Source organism: Macaca mulatta, chromosome 1, assembly GCF_049350105.2.
Source record: "Macaca mulatta isolate MMU2019108-1 chromosome 1, T2T-MMU8v2.0, whole genome shotgun sequence".
In the NCBI taxonomy this organism is placed as follows: Eukaryota; Metazoa; Chordata; class Mammalia; order Primates; family Cercopithecidae; genus Macaca; species Macaca mulatta.
In genome coordinates, this window is record NC_133406.1 from 209,921,757 (window position 1) to 209,941,591 (window position 19,835).

General features: G+C 43.9%; 1 protein-coding gene and 1 non-coding gene across 51 annotated transcripts in view; both read left to right on the plus strand.

Moving 5' to 3' along the window:
- The window catches only part of PUM1 (pumilio RNA binding family member 1), a 136,549-nt gene extending 121,036 nt beyond the window's left edge, over nt 1-15,513 (plus strand). For all 50 annotated transcript variants that reach the window (XM_015133619.3, XM_077964910.1, XM_077964896.1 and 47 more), the window contains 5 exons: nt 1,890-2,027; nt 5,264-5,389; nt 6,143-6,264; nt 11,118-11,310; nt 14,895-15,513. In XM_015133619.3, the coding sequence (XP_014989105.1) occupies nt 1,890-2,027; nt 5,264-5,389; nt 6,143-6,264; nt 11,118-11,310; nt 14,895-15,026 (711 nt within the window). In that variant the 3' untranslated portion in view covers nt 15,027-15,513. The remainder of the gene's footprint in view (nt 1-1,889; nt 2,028-5,263; nt 5,390-6,142; nt 6,265-11,117; nt 11,311-14,894) is intronic.
- Nucleotides 12,184-12,269, plus strand: LOC114675057 (small nucleolar RNA SNORD103/SNORD85). Its single transcript, XR_003726152.1, has one exon. It is a non-coding gene; the product is annotated as a small nucleolar RNA SNORD103/SNORD85 (small nucleolar RNA).
- Nucleotides 15,514-19,835: the final 4,322 nt, after the last annotated feature.

Consider the following 19,835-nt stretch of genomic DNA (forward strand, 5'->3'; position numbering starts at 1 on the left):
ATTCTGTCACTTTCTATCCATAGTTTGAAATATGTGACTTAAGCCTCCTCTGTCTCAGTTTCTTTTATATACCAGCAGAGTTGGGGTATTCAGGATAATGTATTGTTGACAGTTTGGTTTACTGACATAGTAGTTTATCATACAGTTCAGCCAGATTGCTTGGGTTTGAATCTTGGGAATCTAGGTCTATAGTTTTGTAAGTCTTTTAATTTGCCTCTTCCTTGGTTTCTCCACCTATGGTGGTGTCCACTCTGTAAGATTGTTAGGAAAATTTAATTAAAACGTGTTACACACTTAGAGGTACGCCTAAGTAAACTCTAGCTTAATTAGTATCATTACTAGGAATACTTTACAGGGTTGTCATAATAAAAACATGATGAATTGTATGTGAAATTCTTTAGTTTGGTTTAGTTTTGTTTTATTTTTAGAGACAGGGTGTTGCTCTGTCATCCAGGCTTCTGGTAGCATTATCATAGCTCACTGCAGCCTCAAACTCCTGGGCTCAGGTGATCCTCCCACCTCAGCCTCCAGAATAGCTGGGACTGTGGCTGTGTGCCATGTAGAAATTCTTTAATACAGTGTACAAATAGCCCCTGACTTATGATGTTTCAGCTTACAAATGATGTGAAAGCATTATGCTTCGGTAAAAACTGTACTTTGAATATTTTTTATTGTTTTTATTTTTTATTTATATATATGTATATTAAATAATTTTTTTTTTTTTTTTGAGACGGAGTCTCACTCTGTTGCTCAGCTGTAATACAGTGGCACAACTTGGCTCACTGCAACCTCCGCCTCCCTGGTTCAAGAAATTCTTCTGCCTCAATCTCCCGAGTAGCTGAGTTTACAGACATGCACCACCATGCCCGACTAATTTTTGTGTTTTTAGTAGAGATGGGGTTTCACCATGTTGGCCAGGCTGGTCTTGAACTCGTGACCTTGTGATCTGCCCGCCTAGGCCTCCCAAATGCTGGGATTACAGGAATGAGCCAGTGTGTCTGGCCTATAATTTTTTTTTTTTTAATTATAAAACAGGCTCTGTGTTAGATAATTTTGTCTAACTCTAGGGTACTGTAAGTGCTCTGAGCATTTCTGAGGGCCTAGGATTAGCTATGATGTTCTGTAAATTAGGGATATTTAAATGCATTTTTTAGTTAATGATGAAAACTTATAATAGGTTTATTGGAATGTAATTCTTTCGTAAGTTAAGGAGTATCTGTTCCTGATGTAGGCTGCTTTGTATTTGAAGATGTCTACGCTTTATATTTCTTTTAAGCTCTAAGAGTTGGCCGGGTGCGGTGGCTCACGCCTGTAATTCCAGCACTTTGGGAGGCGGAAGAGGGCAGATCTCCTGAGGTCAGGAGTTTGAGACAGCCTGACCAACATGGCAAAACCCCATCTCTACTAAAAATACAAAAATTAGCCAGGTGTGGTGGTTCACACCTGTAATCCCAGCTACTTGGGAGGCTGAGATAGGAGAATTGCTTGAACCTGAGAGGCGGAGGTTGCAGTGAGCTGAGATCGTGCCACTGCTGTACTCTAGCCTGGGTGACAGAGCAAGACTCCGTCTCAAAAAAAAAAAAAAAAAAAAGCACTCTTAAAAGGCTTTTCTTTGTTTTTTGTTTTTACCGGTGTGAGATCTTTTTGGTTACTGGTTATTGGTACAGTAAATTTATTGTTGGAAATTTTACTGTAAATTTGCTAATGTATGAAAAGACTCAGGTCCTCATTTGTTTCCCTGTTTGTTGTCATTGTTCCACAGTTGCTATTCCACTTTAGTCATCACAGATTCTCTGTTCAGTAGTGCTTTCATGTTTGGTGAAAAGAATATTCTTTGTCCACATGTTTGCTTGCTGTGATTCTGGTGGTGCTTTCTTTGTCTCCAATAGAATGAGATGGTTCGGGAACTAGATGGCCATGTCTTGAAGTGTGTGAAAGATCAGAATGGCAATCACGTGGTTCAGAAATGCATTGAATGTGTACAGCCCCAGTCTTTGCAATTTATCATCGATGCGTTTAAAGGACAGGTAAGTGACCCAGGAGAGCAATAATTGAAACAAATTTATTTCCTTCGTGAGCAGAAAACAATAGGATTTGTGGCATGTTGTCAATGTGCTTCATGTACTTTGTGTTTTTGAGACTGGATCCTGCTCTATTGCCCAGGCTGGAGTGCAGTGGCACCATCACGGCTCACTACAGCCTTGAACTGCCAGGTTCAAGCAATCCTCCCACCTCAGCCTCCCAAGTAGCTGGAATTACAGGCACATACTACCACATCTGGCTCATTTTTAAATATTTTGTAGAGACAGCAGCCTCACCATGTTGCCCAGGCTGGTCTTGAATTCGTGCATTCAAGCAATCCACCTGCCTCAACCTCCCGCAGTTGCTGGGATTACAGGCATGAGCCACTGTGCCTGATCTTAATGTACCTTAGACTGCAGTAAAAAGCAATCCTGTATAGTACTGTCAAGTACCTGTCTATGTGTTGCCAAGTATCTGGGTCTCTGGGCCTTCTTTCCGTCATTAATGCAGATGTCTGCTCATATTGGGATGAAACACAGTCATTAAGAGTTGTTAAGATGAAATCTCATATTTGAAGAATAAATTATTTCCCTTGGTTAAGTACTATTTATTCTGATATTTCAGTGCTTTCGTTTTAAATTTGGTTTAAAATTCAGGTAATTTATGGAACTAATGTTGTAGGTCATGTGTGAATATATCTTTAAAATAACAAGGTGCTTCTTGCTTAAATTTTTTTGGAGGGGATGCAGTCCAGGTTGGTTTGAATTGTATTAAATGACCACATAACCAGAGATAACTTCTAGTTTCTCCTGTTTTCCCGTATGTCAAAAAATCTCTTCTTAGCATCAACTTCCAAGTAAGATTGTTACTTTTATATATAAATACCTTTTTCCGGAATTGCCTCTGAATTGGTTATAGTTTTTTGTTGTTGTTTGTTTTGTTTTTTTGTTTTTGCTTTTTTGCCAAAACACAAAGGTCCTTACAGTCTCCTAAGGTGGATGGGACAGGACAGTAAAATTCAGCTCCCTTTTTGGGTGTGTGAAATTGGTTTTTCTTTAGGGAAGGGGGAAAAATGAAAAAAGCACATAGATTTTCAGGTATAATTGTATGTACTGCAGAGTATAGAGTGATATGTGATGTGTAGTAATCTTTAGGTTTTGCTGTTTGCTCAGTGACCACAATGATTGATTACTGACAGCAACCCACGTAGTTATTGGGAGTTTCTGAGTTAATGAAAAAAGGGTAGATCTGTTTACCTTAACATTAAGATGTTACATTTATGGAAGTATACAACAAAAAAGGTAAAACGATTAAGCCACCAGGAGAGAATACTTTCAAGATGAAACTGTCAAAGAATTGATAACTAGAGTGTATAAAGAACCTCTCTGTAATGAAGGAAAACAATACGACGTGATGTAAAAGTGAGCCCAAAACACAAGTTGACTTTTCATAGAAGAAACACAAATTGCCAGTAGACATGAAAAAATACTCAGTTCCATTAGGAACAAGGAAAGTGCAAAATTAAGCCATAAATGATAGACTGTTACTTACCCATCAGTTGCTGTGTGCTGACAGGAAAGAGATACACTGCTGGTGGGAATAGACATTGACACAACCATTTTGGAAAATAATTTAGTATTGTCTTTCAAATTTCAACCTTTGTAATTTCTGTGATCCTGTTGAAATATCTGTACATATATACCACAAGACCTATTTAGACATGTTTAAACACCATTATTCTCTTAAAAGACTTAAGCAACCCAGATAACCATGAGCAGGGGATTGCATTTTCTAAAAATGTCATATACATGGCTGGGCACGGTGGCTCATGCCTGTAATCCCAGCACTTTGGGAGGCTGAGACAGGTGGATCACCTGAGGTCAGTAGTTTGAGACCAGCCTGGCCAACATAGTGAAACCACGTTTTACTAGAAATACAAAAAAATTAGCCAGTGCCTGTAATCCCAGCTACTTGAGAGGGTGAGGCAGAAGAATTGCTTGAACCCAGGAGGCGGAGGTTGCAGTGAGCCAAGATGGTGCTGTTGCACTCCTGCCTAGGCAACAAGAGTGAAACTCTGTCTCCAAAAAAAAATCTCTCATACTCAGCCAATTTCTTTCTATATACCATGCAGAATAAACTACAGAAACTTACAGTATTGTAAATGAACATGGGAATCATAATGTTGCGTGAAATAAATTAAGTTGCTCCAGACTACAAGTGTAGCATTTTTATAAAGCTAAATTCAAGCAGAACCATACAGTATACTGTTTATCTTTACAGTTGTAAACATAAAGCTACATGTATAAGGTTACACATAAGGCTAGGTGTGTTGGCTCGCACCTGTAAGAATAAGCACTTTGGGAGGCCAAGGTGGGAGGATTGCTTAAGGCTAGGAGTGCAGGAGCAGCCTGGGCAACATAGCGAGTCTCCATCTCTACACAAAATTTTTTTTTTTTGAGTAGCCAGATGTGGTGGCAAGTGCCTGTAATCCCAGCAACTTGGGAAGCTGAGGCAGGAGGATGACCTGAGTGTAAGAACTCAAGGCTGCAGTGAGCTGTGATCACCATTGTGCTCCAGCCTGGGTGATAGAGTGAGACCTTGTCTCCAAAACAAAACAAAATCATACAGAAAGCACTGGGTGTGATGACTTACACTTGGCAAGCATCCAGTAAGTGTTAGCTGCTATTATTGCTCTTATTATTGTTCTTGATTACAGTTGTGAGGTGTATGCCATTAAGCTAGGAAGGGCAGAATCTCAAGGGTAGTGTGCTTTTCTGTTGCTCCAAACCCAGCAAAAGAACCTTTTCTTATTGCTGAAAAACATCACTGTTAAATCAAAACATTGCATTCTGGTTGTTCTGGCAGTGTGAAAGCATTCAGGATTTGGTCCCAGTCCTTCCCTTTTCTGTTGTTAGCGCTGTCTTTTGGAGAGGTTGTCAGTCGACACACTTGACTCTTTTAACTAAGTGTGTTCTTCCTGACTTTGACTAGTTATCTGTTTCTTGATGGCTTGGAAAAGTCCTTTTCCACTCTGAATTATGCACATCTATGAATTCCTAAAATAAACAATGAGTTTATTTACACACACACACCTTATTATATGTAGAGAGAACTTAAATGCCATTAAGTTCATTTGTGAAGATTAGTGGGATAATACATATATATATATTTATAAACAATACTGAAGCATTGAAGGTGGTGACTGTCATTTTTGCCTCTCATTTGTGTTTGTCTACCCTAGGTATTTGCCTTGTCCACACATCCTTATGGCTGCCGAGTGATTCAGAGAATCCTGGAGCACTGTCTCCCTGACCAGACACTCCCTATTTTAGAGGAGCTTCACCAGCACACAGAGCAACTTGTACAGGTAGTGGAGTTGCCAGTAGAGGAACTGCAAACACCTGTGGGCTCGTCCAGGGCCAGAGTTTGTGTGTTTTGTCAGTGTAGGTTCCAGAAGAGGTTAATGTGTTTAAAATACCCTTAAATCTTGTGGTTGTATTTGTATTCAGAGCAGCTTGGTTTGTGTTTTATGAATATGAGTAGTGAATTGAGCCCTAGCCCTGGAGTCAGGAGATCTGACTTCCAGAACTCTGTCATGTACTTGTGGTGTCACCTTAGGTAGACATTTGATCCCTCTGGGTCTCTGTTTCATAATTGTTAAATGAAATAAGTTGATTTGTTGATTTCTTGTTTTTAGCTTTGATACATTCTCTGCTTATACCACTGATTAAATAATTAGGTATGCCCTTGTTTTTTGTTGGACATAAATATTTCCAGTTTTTCTCTGTTATAAATAGGTGCAGTGAACCATTTGTATATGTGTTTGAGAAAAATGAATATTTATTGTCATAACACTCCTTCCCCTTTTAAGAATGAATATATATATTCAACATATTCTATTGTCTAGACAACATATTCTATTGTCTAGTAATATGTTCCTGTTTTGTAATAATAGAAAAATGTTACTACCTGTTTTAAAAATTGTTGTGTGTTCATTAGTATTCATATAAACCATTATGGTGCTAAAAGAAGGATAGGTCTTAATTAGATATAAGGACTTAGGTAACCCACAGAACTGGCTTTCACATACACTTTATTTCTCTTACTATTTCTCAAACAGGATCAATATGGAAATTATGTAATCCAACATGTATTGGAGCATGGTCGTCCTGAGGATAAAAGCAAAATTGTAGCAGAAATCCGAGGCAATGTACTTGTATTGAGTCAGCACAAATTTGCAAGGTATGTGCTTTGAGTTACAAGGACTATTTCCCAGAAGAGAGGATTAGTAGTATTGAACTATGATTCTATTTTTTACTATTGTCTTTTTTTTGTTGTTTTTTCAGAGTATATGTAGCTTAAAAAGTCAAATAGTCTTGTTACAAAGTATAAACTCTAAGAGGTCCTTTAGTGGGGTTCTTACTCTGATAGAGTCAGCTACTTTGAAATCTGGAGAATATGTTACTAAAGAATGTGAGTGTTGCACTTTGATGAACTGAATATTTTATTAACTTGTTTGTTTGGAATTGTGAGATGTTGTTTACTCAGTTTCCCTTTTTGGCACCTGAAAGAAAGGCAGTTTACCATATGTATATCTATGTACAGGCCTTAGTGTTCTTAGGATCTCTTTTCCAGTCTTCATATTGTGCAAGCTCAAGAATGAAATGCAGTAGTTATTCCCAGGTTGTGAAAGGTGTCTTAGGTCACTTATAAGTAGCAGAGGTTGGAGAAGGAATCTATGGCCCTTCCATGTGGATAGTGGTATGGTCTTCTGAGAAGATACTGTATATGTCCTCCTACTACCTACATAACATAGTATTTTTTGTTTTTGGAATATATTCTTCCCTGGTTTTTAGAATAAATTGCAAGGCAGGACTCATACCACCTTAATGTTTTTAATTTGTTTATTTTATTTTTTGAGACAGGGTCACACTCTGTCGCCCAGGCTTGAGTGCAGTGGCACAGTCTCGGCTCACTGCAAACTCCACCTCCCAGGCTCAAGCGATCCTCCTACCTCAGGCTCTTGAGTAGCTGGGACTGCAGGCGCACACCACTGCACCCAGCTACTTTTTGTATTTTTGTAGAGACAGGGTTTCACCATGTTGGCCAGGCTGGTCTTGAACCCCTGGACTTAATCCTCCCACTTTGGCCTCTCAGGGTGCTGGGATTACAGGCACAAGCCACCAGTACCTGACCTCATTCATTTTAAATTTGTTAAATTTTATAACGTGTCACAGCATGGAAAAATAGAGAAAAGAAATGAAAGTACCTGTAGATCCAGTGTCTCCATAGCCTAACCATATCAGAGTTATCTCTTATGACTTTATATTGTTTTGTTTTGGGGGGTTCCTTTTGACCAGTTGCCAGGACTGAAGAATGGGGGACAGAATCTCTTGGGTTCTCTTCTTCGGGTCAGTCTCCTGTTTACATTTTTGTTCACGGTATTTAATTTCTCACCCTTGGATGTAGCCTAAGCATTAATTAATATTACAACAAATTCAAAAACAATTTTTAAAAAAGTTTTTATTTTTTTTTTTTTTAATTTTTTTATTTATTTATTTTTTTGAGACGGAGTCTCGCTCTGTCGCCTGGGCTGGATGGAGTGCAGTGGCCGGATCTCAGCTCACTGCAAGCTCCGCCTCCCAGGTTTACGCCATTCTCCTGTCTCAGCCTCCCGAGTAGCTGGGACTACAGGCGCCCGCCACCTCGCCTGGCTAGCTTTTTGTATTTTTTAGTAGAGACGGGGTTTCACCGTGTTAGCCAGGATGGTCTCGATCTCCTGACCTCATGATCCGCCCGTCTCAGCCTCCCAAAGTGCTGGGATTACAGGCTTGAGCCACCGCGCCCGGCCCAAAAAGTTTTTATTTTTTTAAGAGACAGAGTCTGTTGCCCTGGCTGGAGTGCAGTGGCGCAGTCCTAGCTCACTACAGCCTAGGATTCCTGGGCTCAAGCAGTCCTCCCACCTCAGCCTACCAAGTAGCTGGGACTGTAGGTGCACACCACCATGTCCAGCTACAGCAGTTACAATTAGTAACTGAGTAGCTACTGTGGGCCCAGTCCTCCCATTGATAACGTGTATAAATTGTGGACAGAAATACAAGAACTACCTGAAGACACTAGAGAGTAACCAAAGGGCAGGTGGATACCAGAGAGATGGGGGCTGCCATTTGGAGGAAGAGAATTGCACTGGGGAAATTTCTTATTTCTGATGACCGTCAGCCTTGGATCACTTCCCAGTTTTTTCCATGCTGGGCAGCTATAGCTGGAATAGGCAATCCTTAGGGCAACCACATCAAAGAGAAATCCTAGAAAGGGAGAGAGCCAGCAGGAGTTCGGGGGAGGCCCAATTTTAACCTTCCCCAAGTCTCGCTGACCCCTGAACCACATTTCCAACTAAGGCTAAAAGAATTGAACTGGGATTTCTAGCTGCTGCTTACTGTATGGGAGAAGTTTGTAGTTTGACTATAGCCAAGTTAACTGCACTAAAACAGGAGTGGAGGGCACTTCTCTTTGGTGGAACATAACAGAATTCTGAGTTTCTGTAGCTTGTTACTTGCAGTGTCTATCTGGATAATAGGACAATGTGACCTATACTCAAGAAAAAAGAAATAATAGTCAATGAATAGTCTAAAATGACCCAGTTATTGGACTTAGTAAAGAAGGATCGATTATACAGCAGCTATTTAAATATACTCAGGATGTAAAGGAAAATATGCTTTAGTGAATGAAAAGATAGGAGATTTTTGTAGAAAATTATGAATCTGGCCGGGCGCGGTGGCTCAAGCCTGTAATCCCAGCACTTTGGGAGGCCGAGACGGGCGGATCACGAGGTCAGGAGATCGAGACCATCCTGGCTAACACGGTGAAACCCTGCCTCTACTAAAAAATACAAAAAACTAGCCGGGCAAGGTGGTGGGCGCCTGTAGTCCCAGCTACTCGGGAGGCTGAGGCAGGAGAATGGCGTAAACCCGGGGTGGGGGAGCTTGCAGTGAGCTGAGATCCGGCCACTGCACTCCAGCCTGGGCGACAGAGCGAGACTCTGTCTCAAAAAAAAAAAAAAAAAAAAAAAAGAAAATTATGAATCTTATCTGTCTGTCTGTCTGTGAGACGGAGTCTCGCTCTCACTCAGGCTGGAGTACAGTGGCGCAATCTTGGCTCACTGCAAGCTCCGCCTCCCAGGTTCACTCCATTCTCCTGCCTCAGCCTCCCGAGTAGCTGGGACTACCGGCACCCACCACCACGCCCGGCTAATTTTTTTGTATTTTTAGTAGAAACGAGGTTTCACCATGTTAGCCAGGATGGTCTCGTTCTCCTGACCTCATGATCCACACCTGCCTTGGCCTCCCAAAGTGCTGGGATTACAGGCGTGAGCCACCGTGCCTGGCCGTGAATCTTATTTTAAAAAGAAAAAATAGGGGCTGGGGACAGTAGCTCATACCTGTAATCCCAGCACTTTGGGGGAGGCCAAGGCAGGCAAATCACTTGAGGCCAGGAGTTCCAGACCAGCCTGGTCAACATGCCAAAACCCATCTCTACTGAAAATACAAAAATTAGCCAGGCACGGTGGCGCATGCCTGTAGTCCCAGCTACTTGGGAGGCTGAGTCAGGAGAATGGCTTGAACCCAGGAGGTGGAAGTTGCAGTGAGCCAAGATCGTGCCACTGCACACCAGTCTGGGCGACATTGAGACTCTGTCTCAAACAAAAATTTTTTCAAACAGTGGAAAAATTTACTTTGTACTCTGGGTCACCATCAAAAACGTCTGGAAGCAGGAACAGTGGCTCATGCCTGTAACCCCAGCATGTTGGAAGGCCGAAGCAGAAGGATTGCTTGAGGCCAAGAGTTCGAGACTAGCCTAGGCAACACAGCAAGATCCTGCCTCTACAAAAATAAAAATAGGGCCGGGTGCAGTGGCTCATGCCTGTAATCCCAGCACTTTGGGAGGCTGAGGCGGGCAGATTCCTTGAGGTCAGGAGTTCGAGACCAGCTTGACCAACATGGTGAAACCCTGTCTCTACTAAAAAAACAAAAAATAGCCAGGTGTCATGGCGGGCACCTGTAATCCCAGGTGCTTGGGAGGCTGAGGCGGGAGAAGAATGATTTGAACCCGGGAGGCGGAGGTTGCAGTGAGCCGAAATCATGCCATTGCACTGCAGCCTGGGTGACAGAGAGAGACAGTGTCTCAAAAATAAAAATAAAATAAAAAATAGATGTCTGAAAGCTACTGATGTATTTTTTTGTTTATTTCTATTGATCTATTTTTAAGTTCATTGACTCTTCTGTCATCTCTAATCCACTATTAAAGTCATACAGTAAATTTTATTTCAGTTGTTTTATTTTTCTTTTCTAAAATTTCTATTTTTCCTGTTTTTTAAAAAAATTATTTATCTGAGGCCAGGCGTGGTGGCTCACGCCTGTAGTCTCAGCACTTTGGGAGGCTGAGGTGGGCAGATAACTTGAGGTCAGGAGTTCGAGACGGAGTCTCACTCTGTCACTCATGCTGGAATGCTTTGGCACAATCTCGGCTCACTGCAACCTCCACCTCCCAGTCAAGCAATTCTCCTGCCTCAACCTCCTGAGTAGCTGGAATTATGGGTGCGTGCCACCATGCCCTGCTTGGCAGCAGGGAGATAGGCATAAGTAAGGTTCGTTCCTGGCCTTGGTGAACTCACAGAGGCAAGGAAAGAGTGGGCAGATTTTGGTAAGTATTAAAATAATAACCAGCTGAGTGGTGAACCAGTGCCCTAAACCTTGTGCTTAAGTCTCCTCACCTACCTGGGCTCCTTACCCTCACCCGTTAGAGGGCTGGGTCCCATGTCCTTGAAGACCTGGTCTCTCTGGGTGATCAGTATGCAGTAGCATGGCAGTGTATAATTTGATCACCCTCATGTTCCCCCTTTCCTACAGTTGGATGCCACAGATGGCACAGGTGGAGAGTCAGAGACAGAGTCAGACAGTTGGCGACTCATCTTCCTCAAATGCTAAATAGCTCTCTCTTCCTGCTGGTCCTGAGGTCAGGCCAGAAGCTAGGCAAGCACAACCTCACTAACAGGGGCCCCACTTTTAAGAGTTGTCCCTGGTTTTATCTCGTTACAGCAATGTCGTGGAGAAATGTGTTACTCACGCCTCACGTACGGAGCGTGCTGTGCTCATCGATGAGGTGTGCACCATGAACGACGGTCCCCACAGTGCCTTATACACCATGATGAAGGACCAGTATGCCAACTATGTGGTCCAGAAGATGATTGACGTGGCGGAGCCAGGCCAGCGGAAGATCGTCATGCATAAGGTAGGCTGGGCTGGGCAGGGTATCAGAGAAAGTGTGCAAGGCTGTGGCTTCCTTTCTGAAACACAAAGGAGGGTGGGTGCCCTGCTGTTTTTGAAGAGTTTGTCACTGACCTGTGTCCCATGCTGTGTTCTGTTTTTCTTTTATGTGGAGTCACCATTGTCCTTACACATTTGCCAACCCTCCCTTATCAATAGCCAAACTGGTATGAGAGTCTTAAGCTTTGTTTTTTGAAGTATTTCCATCCCTGATCTCTAGAGAATCAGCTTATGAGTCCAACAAATCAGCCTGCTTGCCTCATTTCCTTTTCTCACTCCTCCCTCCTGTTCTTTCATCCCACCAACATCTATTGAGCAAGGGCCTGCCCAGCGTGGTGCATAGCCTGGTACATTGACCTGAAGCCGACTCTGTGCCAGACTTCATCAGCACAGAGATGACTAACAGCTGATCCCTGCCCGCAGAGTGCAGTCTGGTGGGGAAGAGCCATGGTGGTGAGCAGTGGTGAGGACATGAGAAGGACCCTTCACCCTTCCCAGAGTCCCTGAGGGCCGGCTTTGCAGGAGAAGGCAAGGCTAAAGAAGAGTTAGACAGGGAAGAAGGAACAGAAATGAGAATACTTAGGTGCTGTGAGTGGGGAACTGACAGAGAAATCACCTGAACAGGCCCACAGCTTCTCGACAAGTCACGGTGTGGGTCCAGTGAGCACTGCAGACACCACAGGGCCCAGGAAGCAAAACAGACCCACAGGCAGGCTATGCTACAGTTGTGTTTGTGCTAGGCAGTGCCTCCAGCCTCTGGTGCTTCTCATCTGAGCCTGCAGCTTTTGGGCTGTGAGCTCACTGAGCCCTTCTCATTTGAGGGGTTGGTTGGCCATTGTCTGGCAATGATGACCCACTTGCCCTCACTGAGAACAAAGTTCGGTAATGAGAATCTTTGTTAATGGACTCAAGTTCTGAGCCAGACAAGACACCCACCACCCCTGAGTCATAGTAAACCAATCCAGAACACCGCACTGGTATTGGCAATGGCAGTTGAAGGCTTGGGGAGTCCCAAGTTCTTAAAGTTGAAGTTTTGAGGATACTGGTGAAGGTGGAGGGAGTGTTGGAGGTAAGTAGGAGCTTAAGACATGTCCATTCATTCAATCATTAAGTGCTGAGCACCTGCTGTACAGCAGGTCGTATTCTCAACAGGGTTGTGTTGGTAAACACGACAGTGCTGTGCACAGATAGTTACTGGGATGCTGGAGAAATACAGGGGAAAGGGTTGTCCAGGAATGTGCAGGGTGTCTTCTATACCTTGTGGGCACAGAGGAGGCTCTCTAAGTGAGTGATACTTAATAGAGTGATGACCCTTTCCAGAAGAGGGAACATGGTGTGTGAAGACTTGGAAGCCAGACCGTGTTGTATCTGAAGAAGTAAAACAAGTTCAGTGGGGGACAAAATCACACTTATATTTCAAATAATTGTCCTGGCTGCCATGTGGCCTTTGTAGTTTAGAGGAGGGGAGACAGTGATGAGACCACATGGGAGGCTGTCAGGGCACCAGATTGTGATGGTTTGAGATTGAAGAGAAGTGGACAGAATAGAGCACTAGAATTGGTAGGGTTTAGCAGTTGGTTGGCTGAGGGAGTTGACGGGGAGAGTCCCGAGAAGCCCTCTTAATTTTTCAGCTCTTCCATTACTAAGTGGTATCCTTTTCAGCAAAAGGGGCACTAGGAGAGAAGCGGGTAATTAACGTTTCACCTCTTTTAAATCTAATAAAAAATGGAGTTCAACATGTTGTGTGTGTGTGGCTTGTTAGGAGTTTTTGGTTTGGTTTATTCTGGAGAAGTACAAAGGTGAAGTTCCTGGACTTGTCAGCAGCCAGTTCCAGGGACGGAGGAATGGATTGGATTTCGGTTATTTTCTAAAAGGAAAGCTACCAAAAGCAAGGGGATCGTGAACCTCAAGTTCTCATGACAGAAACATTAGTAACATAGTACGACAACTGAAAGGAAAGTGTAGCATTATTACATATGCCGTTCTACACGTGAGTTTAAGGGAGGTTAAACTGGAACCAAGGACTGTTTGTCACCAGCCAGTTTCCCTTGTAGGCTCTTTTTTTTTTTTTTTTTTTTTTTTTTTTCGAGACTGAGTCTCGCTCTGTCGCCCAGGCTGGAGTGCAGTGGCGAGATCTCGGCTCACTACAAGCTCTGCCTCCCGGGTTCAGGCCATTCTCCTGCCTCTGCCTCCCAAATAGCTGGGACTATAGGCGCCCGCCACCGCACCCGGCTACATTTTTGTATTTTTAGTAGAGACGGGGTCTCACCGTGTTAGCCAGGAAGGTCTCAATCTCCTGACCTCGTGATCTGCCCGCCTTGGCCTCTCAAAGTGCTGGGATTACAGGCGTGAGCCATCACGCCCAGCCCCTTGTAGGCTCTTCAGTGGGAATGTGACACCCGATACAGCTCTGTGTCCTGGGAAGCATGCGCAAGTGATTTCTAGACCGGATCGACCCTTGCTTGCTTTGAGGACACAGCTAAATGACAAAAATTGCCCTCATGGAGCTCTCAACCTGGAGAGCCTCTGTCTACTGCAGTACATTTATCTAGTGTGTTTATGTATGCAGTTGCAGGTTTGGATTATTTTCTGGGGAATCTGATGAATAAACTGGTCCTTTACTGTTTATATGGAAATATTGATAATTAAGCAAAAGATTGCAGACACAGCTGAGGTATGTAGAATGCTCCCTGAGCTTACAGAAAAGAAAAGGGGCTTCCAGAGAAGAAGCACCTCTCAAGTTTTCTGGAATGCAGGACTTCTTGAAATGGATCAGCCCAGGAGGGAAGAACAGAAAGGAATACTTGAAGAAGTGACCCAGAGCATAGGTCGGAGAGCGTGAGGGATGAGGCTGGTGTGACGGGCATGCCTTGAGAGCACAGTGGGGAGAAACCTAATTTGTGGAGGAGCCACACAGTTTGGGCTCAGCTATCTGTGCTGTCCTTTGTTAGCCATTCAACCTTGGCTGAGTAACTTAACCACTCTGCCTTCATGTTTTCCATCAGTAAGATGGGGATAATCACACCAGCTCCTGATGTTCATCATTACTCTTCTTGTCATTGATTAGCTTTCTGTGATCCACTGTGACCTGGAGAGATGGGGTCAAGTGGTAAGCTCAGGATTCGTGGTGCCCAGAAATAACCCCCACTGCTCAGGAGTGCCTGGATGCCATGCATGGGGCCAGAGGGACCTGTGCACATGCTTGCCGGGAAGCACTGTGTAGCTGGTGGGTGGTGGGTAGTGTGTTTTCCCAGCTAGGATGCACTTTCTCCATGTGCTGTCTTGGGAGTGGCCCATGGCCACCCAGCCTCCAGGGCCCTCAGGCCCTGTAGTACCACTCAGGATAGGAGCTCCTCTCCTCATCTGATGGGTTGCCAAAGTGCTAGAAGTCAGGGGACTGGGCTGAACCAGTGAAAGGTATTGCTGTGGGGTGTGCATATGTGTGTGTGTGTGTGTGTGTGTGAGATGCGTGACATGCAAATGCATGTCCGGGAAGCCTGCCCCCAAGTCTCTTCTCAGGCCGTGTAACAGACTGTTTTTCCTCCCCAGATCCGGCCCCACATCGCAACTCTTCGTAAGTACACCTATGGCAAGCACATTCTGGCCAAGCTGGAGAAGTACTACATGAAGAACGGCGTTGACTTAGGGCCCATCTGTGGCCCCCCTAATGGTATCATCTGAGGCAGTGTCACCCGCTGTTCCCTTATTCCCGCTGACCTCACTGGCCCACTGGCAAATCCAACCAGCAACCAGAAATGTTCTAGTGTAGAGTCTGAGACGGGCAAGTGGTTGCTCCAGGATTACTCCCTCCTCCAAAAAAGGAATCAAATCCACAAGTGGAAAAGCCTTTGTAAATTTAATTTTATTACACATAACATGTACTATTTTTTTTAATTGACTAATTGCCCTGCTGTTTTACTGGTGTATAGGATACTTGTACATAGGTAACCAATGTACATGGGAGGCCACATATTTTGTTCACTGTTGTATCTATATTTCACATGTGGAAACTTTCAGGGTGGTTGGTTTAACAAAAAAAAAAAAAAAAAAGCTTTAAAAAAAAAAAAGAAAAGAAAAGGTTTTTAGCTCATTTGCCTGGCCGGCAAGTTTTGCAAATAGCTCTTCCCCACCTCCTCATTTTAGTAAAAAACAAACAAAAACAAAAAAACCTGAGAAGTTTGAATTGTAGTTAAATGACCCCAAACTGGCATTTAACACTGTTTATAAAAAATCTATATACATATATATATATATATAATGAAAAAGGTTTCAGAGTTGCTAAAGCTTCAGTTTGTGACATTAAGTTTATGAAATTCTAAAAAATGCCTTTTTTGGAGACTATATGATGCTGAAGAAGGCTGTTCGTGAGGAGGAGATGCGAGCACCCAGAACCGTCTTTTGAGGCTGGGCGGGTGTGATTGTTTACTGCCTACTGGATTTTTTTCTATTAACATTGAAAGGCAAAATCTGATTATTTAGCATGAGAAAAAAAAAATCCAACTCTGCTTTTGGTCTTGCTTCTATAAATATATAGTGTATACTTGGTGTAGACTTTGCATATATACAAATTTGTAGTATTTTCTTGTTTTGATGTCTAATCTGTATCTATAATGTACCCTAGTAGTCGAACATAATTTTGATTGTACAATTGTACATTTGTATACCTGTAATGTAAATGTGGAGAAGTTTGAATCAACATAAACACGTTTTTTGGTAAGAAAAGAGAATTAGCCAGCCCTGTGCATTCAGTGTATATTCTCACCTTTTATGGTCGTAGCATATAGTGTTGTATATTGTAAATTGTAATTTCAACCAGAAGTAAATTTTTTTCTTTTGAAGGAATAAATGTTCTTTATACAGCCTAGTTAATGTTTAAAAAGAAAAAAATAGCTTGGTTTTATTTGTCATCTAGTCTCAAGTATAGCGAGATTCTTTCTAAATGTTATTCAAGATTGAGTTCTCACTAGTGTTTTTTTAATCCTAAAAAAGTAATGTTTTGATTTTGTGACAGTCAAAAGGACGTGCAAAAGTCTAGCCCTGCCCGAGCTTTCCTTACAATCAGAGCCCCTCTCACCTTGTAAAGTGTGAATTGCCTTCCCTTTTGTACAGAAGATGAACTGTATTTTGCATTTTGTCTACTTGTAAGTGAATGTAACATACTGTCAATTTTCCTTGTTTGAATATAGAATTGTAACACTACACGGTGTACATTTCCAGAGCCTTGTGTATATTTCCAATGAACTTTTTTGCAAGCACACTTGTAACCATATGTGTATAATTAACAAACCTGTGTATGCTTATGCCTGGGCAACTATTTTTTGTAACTCTTGTGTAGATTGTCTCTAAACAATGTGTGATCTTTATTTTGAAAAATACAGAACTTTGGAATCTGGGTTTGTGCTTTATTTTAACCTCTCCCCCCGCCCTACCCCCAGTGTAGTTCCCCAGGACAGCCCTTTCCTGCTCATGCTGCTTTCTGGTGGTTTTTTTGTTGTTTTGTGAGAGTTGGGGGAGGGGTATCAAACTGATGGCTCTTTGAGCCAAGTTTAAACTAAAGATGTTTGGTTCAGCCTGCCCAGTGCATTCAGAATCAAGATACTGCACATAAAAATCCAGATTTCCAACTCTGCATGTCAGAATATTCTCCTTGGGCCTCTCAGATGAGGTGTCTGGGTTACAGCACTGTCTGTCTGGGCCTCTCCCTGTTTTCTGTGTTTGGGCTGCTCCAGTTGCACCCTGCCAACCTGTTCCTACTGCTGAGGCCCGCCAAGTGGTCCAATGTCTGAGCATGCTCATCTCTTCAGACTGGGAGCCTCTTTTAGCTTGTAACACAGGAGGCTTGAGTTCACCATTGTGCCTGTGGCCCAGGCCTGAGGATGCCATCTGCCCTTCTTCACCAACTTTGCTCCAGGGGCAGGTTTGGTAAGTGTTGGCAGTTACAGGCTGGGTCCAACCAGAGAGGCCAGGTGGAAGGCCACACCAGCTGGTGTCTGGAAGTGGAGCCTCAGGTTGAAGGAACTTAGGAACTTCACATAGGCCCCTCAAGGGTAAGGGCTAGTCACTAACAGGCCCTGGGAATAGAGGGAGAAGAAAAGGAAGCTGAGGGAATGCGGGTTTCCAGTCCAGCATGCGATTTTGCCTCAGCAGCTGTCGCTGGGTCCGCTATGGTAGCCCTCATGGGGCTTGCAGAGGTGGCACGCTGCAGGCATTGGGAACTGCAGTCCATGCTGCTCTGATACCATGACTCCAGTCACACTGACCTGGGCTCACGTGTGGGTCTTGCCACTCTGTGCACTTCGGCAAGTTAGTTCACCTCGTCTTTCATCAAATTCGTTGCTGGAAGTGGACCAGAGGTAACAGATCTATGTAAAGTGGCTCTCTTGTCATGTTATGGGAAGTTATGGCTATTCAGTGTCTAGCACACTGGTGTAATAAATGATGCCAGTTTTCCTGCACCGTTTTTGATGAACAAAACTTTGTTCATTAGTTTACATAATAATGTAAATTGTTGTGAACCGACTCTGCACCAAGTCACCCATGAGATGGTTTTTACATGTTCTCAACAACGGTTCTGGGAACCGACAGCCCTGCAAAGAATGTGGCTATCCCTGTCTCATAGATGTGGAAACAGGTCCTAGGATCTGATGGAAGTCTTTTGATAGACCAACTCTGATTTAATAAAGCTTGTGGCTTTCCCCTTAGTTCGTCATGCGAGGGGGTGGGCATGGGGGCAGATCCCCCCATCTGCAGGACTGAGTTTCATGGAGCGGGCTGGGCTCTGAGCCACACCCTCTTCTGACCACCATTACTCTCCTACCAAGTTCATCCCAAGGATTCTATGACCTGGGCTGTCATGCACTGGGTACTGGCATTCTTGGTCTCTCTTCCAGAGTTCCTCCAAAGTGTATTCTTCAGTTTATGTAATAACTCTTACCCTCTCACGGTGCTTTACAGTTTACAGAGTACTTTGTATTTGAGATACCATTGGTCATTGTGGAAAGCTTTAGGGAGTCAGGGAGGGGAGATGTTTCAGCCCTTTATACAGATGAGGAGTTTGAGACCTAAGCCCCGCAGTCAGTAGCCAAGTGAGGATTTTATCTGAGGGTTCCTGACTCCCAGCCCAGTGCTCTGTCCATGCCATCCTGCCCTTACCCACCGTCAGCCCCATGAATGGCCATCTTCTCTTTTTGAGGCTCAGAGAGATTGCAGAAGGGTGAGGCCCCAGGAAGTGAGGCATCCTTTTGAGGGAGGAAACCTGTGAATTTATGTAGTTACCCACTGTAGCCACGCGAGGGTGCTGCCACCTAAAGCAAGCATTACGGAGGCCTAAGGGGTCAAGGTCAGGGTTGGGATGGCTTTTCCCTGGCTTGAAGGGCTCAGCACTGTAGGAATCCCACCCAGAGACCAGAGGTCTGGCGTCTGCCCTGAAACTAAGCTTTCTCCCTTCTTCACTCCCTCTCCTCCTGCTCCCTCCAGCGTCCGCAATGCCTAGTACTAGGCCCTAACACGGGGTGTTAGGGTAGGGTGGGTGTGGGGTGGGAGGGTATGGTTACTGACCTGGCTCACGGACCTCAGCTTTGCTTTTGACTCTGTGATCTCAGGCAAATCACTGACTTCTCTGCACCGTGGTTTCTCCAGCCGTCACCTGGAGTGGTAGACCAGGCCTGTCACTCTCACAGGGCTAGTGTGAGGTCACACAGGAAGACAGGGCAGCAGCCCCCTGCCTCTGTTAATGCAACCCTGGTGCCTCTTTCTGGGGCCACTTCCTGGCTTTTGCACAAAGCTTTCAAACAACCCACACCTCCAAGTCTATTTTAATGACTGAGCTTCAAATCCCAGCTCCGCCTGGCCCTATGTAACCTTTGTAAGTAATCTGCCTTCCTCTCTTTCCTCATCTGTAAAATGGGGTTAATAATACTTTTATTTCACAGGGTATACTGGAAGCCCTTGGCGCACACAGGACTGGGCACACAGTAAGCCATAAATAGGAGTTATTATTACCTCCAAATTTTCCCTGCTATGTTGGGGCCCTTGCTGTTTTCACTAGGGTGAAACTGGGTGTTTGACAGGAGCTGGACTAGGTCCAGTCCAGTATACTGACTTCCAGACTGGAATCCAGATTGGGATCTGGAGGTTGAAGTGGGTGTTTGACAGGAAATGAACAGGGTCCAGTTGGAGGCCTCAAGTAAGCACATATTTAGAAGGACAGGGCATTGTGGGTTCATCAGAATCTGGGGAGTCTGAAACTCCTCTGTTTGGAGCTCCAGCTAATTTTATGTTTAGAAACTGAAGATTCAGAACCTGTGCCATTCTAGTGAAATGGATGCGCCTCAGGAAGGTACTTACAATTACAGCGGCCACAATAGGGAAGTTTGACTCTAGATGAAATTATTCATCTATGGTTACATTAAAAAAAGACGATCCTGAGTACTTAAGAAACAATGAGATGCATTTTTCGATGGTACACAGAAGCTTCCCAAAGACAGAATG